The sequence below is a fragment of the Cryptomeria japonica genome, chromosome 7 (genome assembly GCF_030272615.1).
Source record: "Cryptomeria japonica chromosome 7, Sugi_1.0, whole genome shotgun sequence".
Classification (NCBI taxonomy): Eukaryota; Viridiplantae; Streptophyta; class Pinopsida; order Cupressales; family Cupressaceae; genus Cryptomeria; species Cryptomeria japonica.
The window spans coordinates 802,934,686-802,935,799 of record NC_081411.1 but is presented as its reverse complement, the minus strand read 5'-3'; the positions used below and the strand labels follow the sequence as shown (position 1 = coordinate 802,935,799).

The 1,114-nt window shown below is 37.8% G+C and overlaps 1 protein-coding gene across 1 annotated transcript; it reads right to left on the bottom strand.

The window, feature by feature from the left end:
- Nucleotides 1–213: 213 nt before the first annotated feature.
- Nucleotides 214–816, bottom strand: LOC131057243 (RING-H2 finger protein ATL3-like). The gene has a single exon (XM_057991426.1). It carries the CDS (start codon nucleotides 814–816, stop codon nucleotides 214–216), a length of 603 nt encoding a protein of 200 aa, XP_057847409.1.
- Between the last annotated feature and the right edge of the window lie 298 nt (nucleotides 817–1,114).

Below are 1,114 nucleotides of genomic sequence, written 5' to 3'. Positions count from 1 at the left end.
GACATCCATAAGATGTCACTCTGATGGTACTTTATCACTCTGATAATGGATCACAAAATATCATCTGAAATATTAATGCTAATCTAGGAACAGCTCTTCAGGATCTAATGAATTGTGGAAACTTGATGTCTTCAATAGACACCTCTATTTTTGAATGATTACACTATTTTTTTGCTAATCAAGGCGATTTTATATGAGAAGAGGAATTTGTTGTCATGGTCTTCCAGTGGGCAGTCCTTGATCCATCTCATCCTCTCTTACCAACAAAACAATATCTGGTGGGTTCTGGTAGTGCACCGCACTAGAGCTTGTTTGACTTCTCATCAAATGGGCATAAACACTGCCATTCGTTCCTCCAATATTATTTGGGGAAATGGATGCTTCCTCCTCTTTATTAACCTTCGAAGATGAATAAGCTTGCACTGGAGTTCTACAAAGAGGACAAGTAGAGTGAGAATGAAACCACATATCAATACATTCTGTATGGAAGCTGTGATTACAGTTTGACAAGATTCTGCATTTCTCATTCTCTTGAAATTCAGACAGACAGACTGCACATTCTAGTCCTTGTTTGCAACTCTCTGATTTGTATTCAAATATAGGCAGAGCATCTAGACTTTCTTTATGCAAGCCCATTGTGAGAACAACTTCAGGATTTTCTTCAGAATCAGATTCATTATTTTCCGTGTAGGCCATACTTCTCATTCTGCAAATACAACGTTGCAGAAGAATTAGAAAAACCACCAGAAAAAATATAGCTAGTCCTCCTGAGGCACGATCTAGTCCAGATAAGATCCAGCCAGTTGAACTCCCCATTGCTGCTACAAAGCATCCATTGCTAGAACTAAAGAAGTCGATAGATTTATGGAATTCTCGAAGCATGTTGGATAGATTTGACCGCATCAATCTTATGAGAAATTAGATTGATTCATAACTTTGTCCTCCAGAGATTTTACTTGACAAGCAATTGAACGTGAAATTGACCGAGGAACAAGTGAATGAAGTCCAAAACAAGGATTTTGGGGAGTATATTTATTATTTTTCTAAGATCACAATCTTTTAAAGGGCATATTCTTGAGTCTGCCAAATGGTGCCTATGCAGGGCTGTTTTCAA

Bases quoted from the DNA above. Each gene is read 5' to 3' on its own strand.
- LOC131057243 (XM_057991426.1), bottom strand. From the start codon at position 816: ATGGGGAGTTCAACTGGCTGGATCTTATCTGGACTAGATCGTGCCTCA.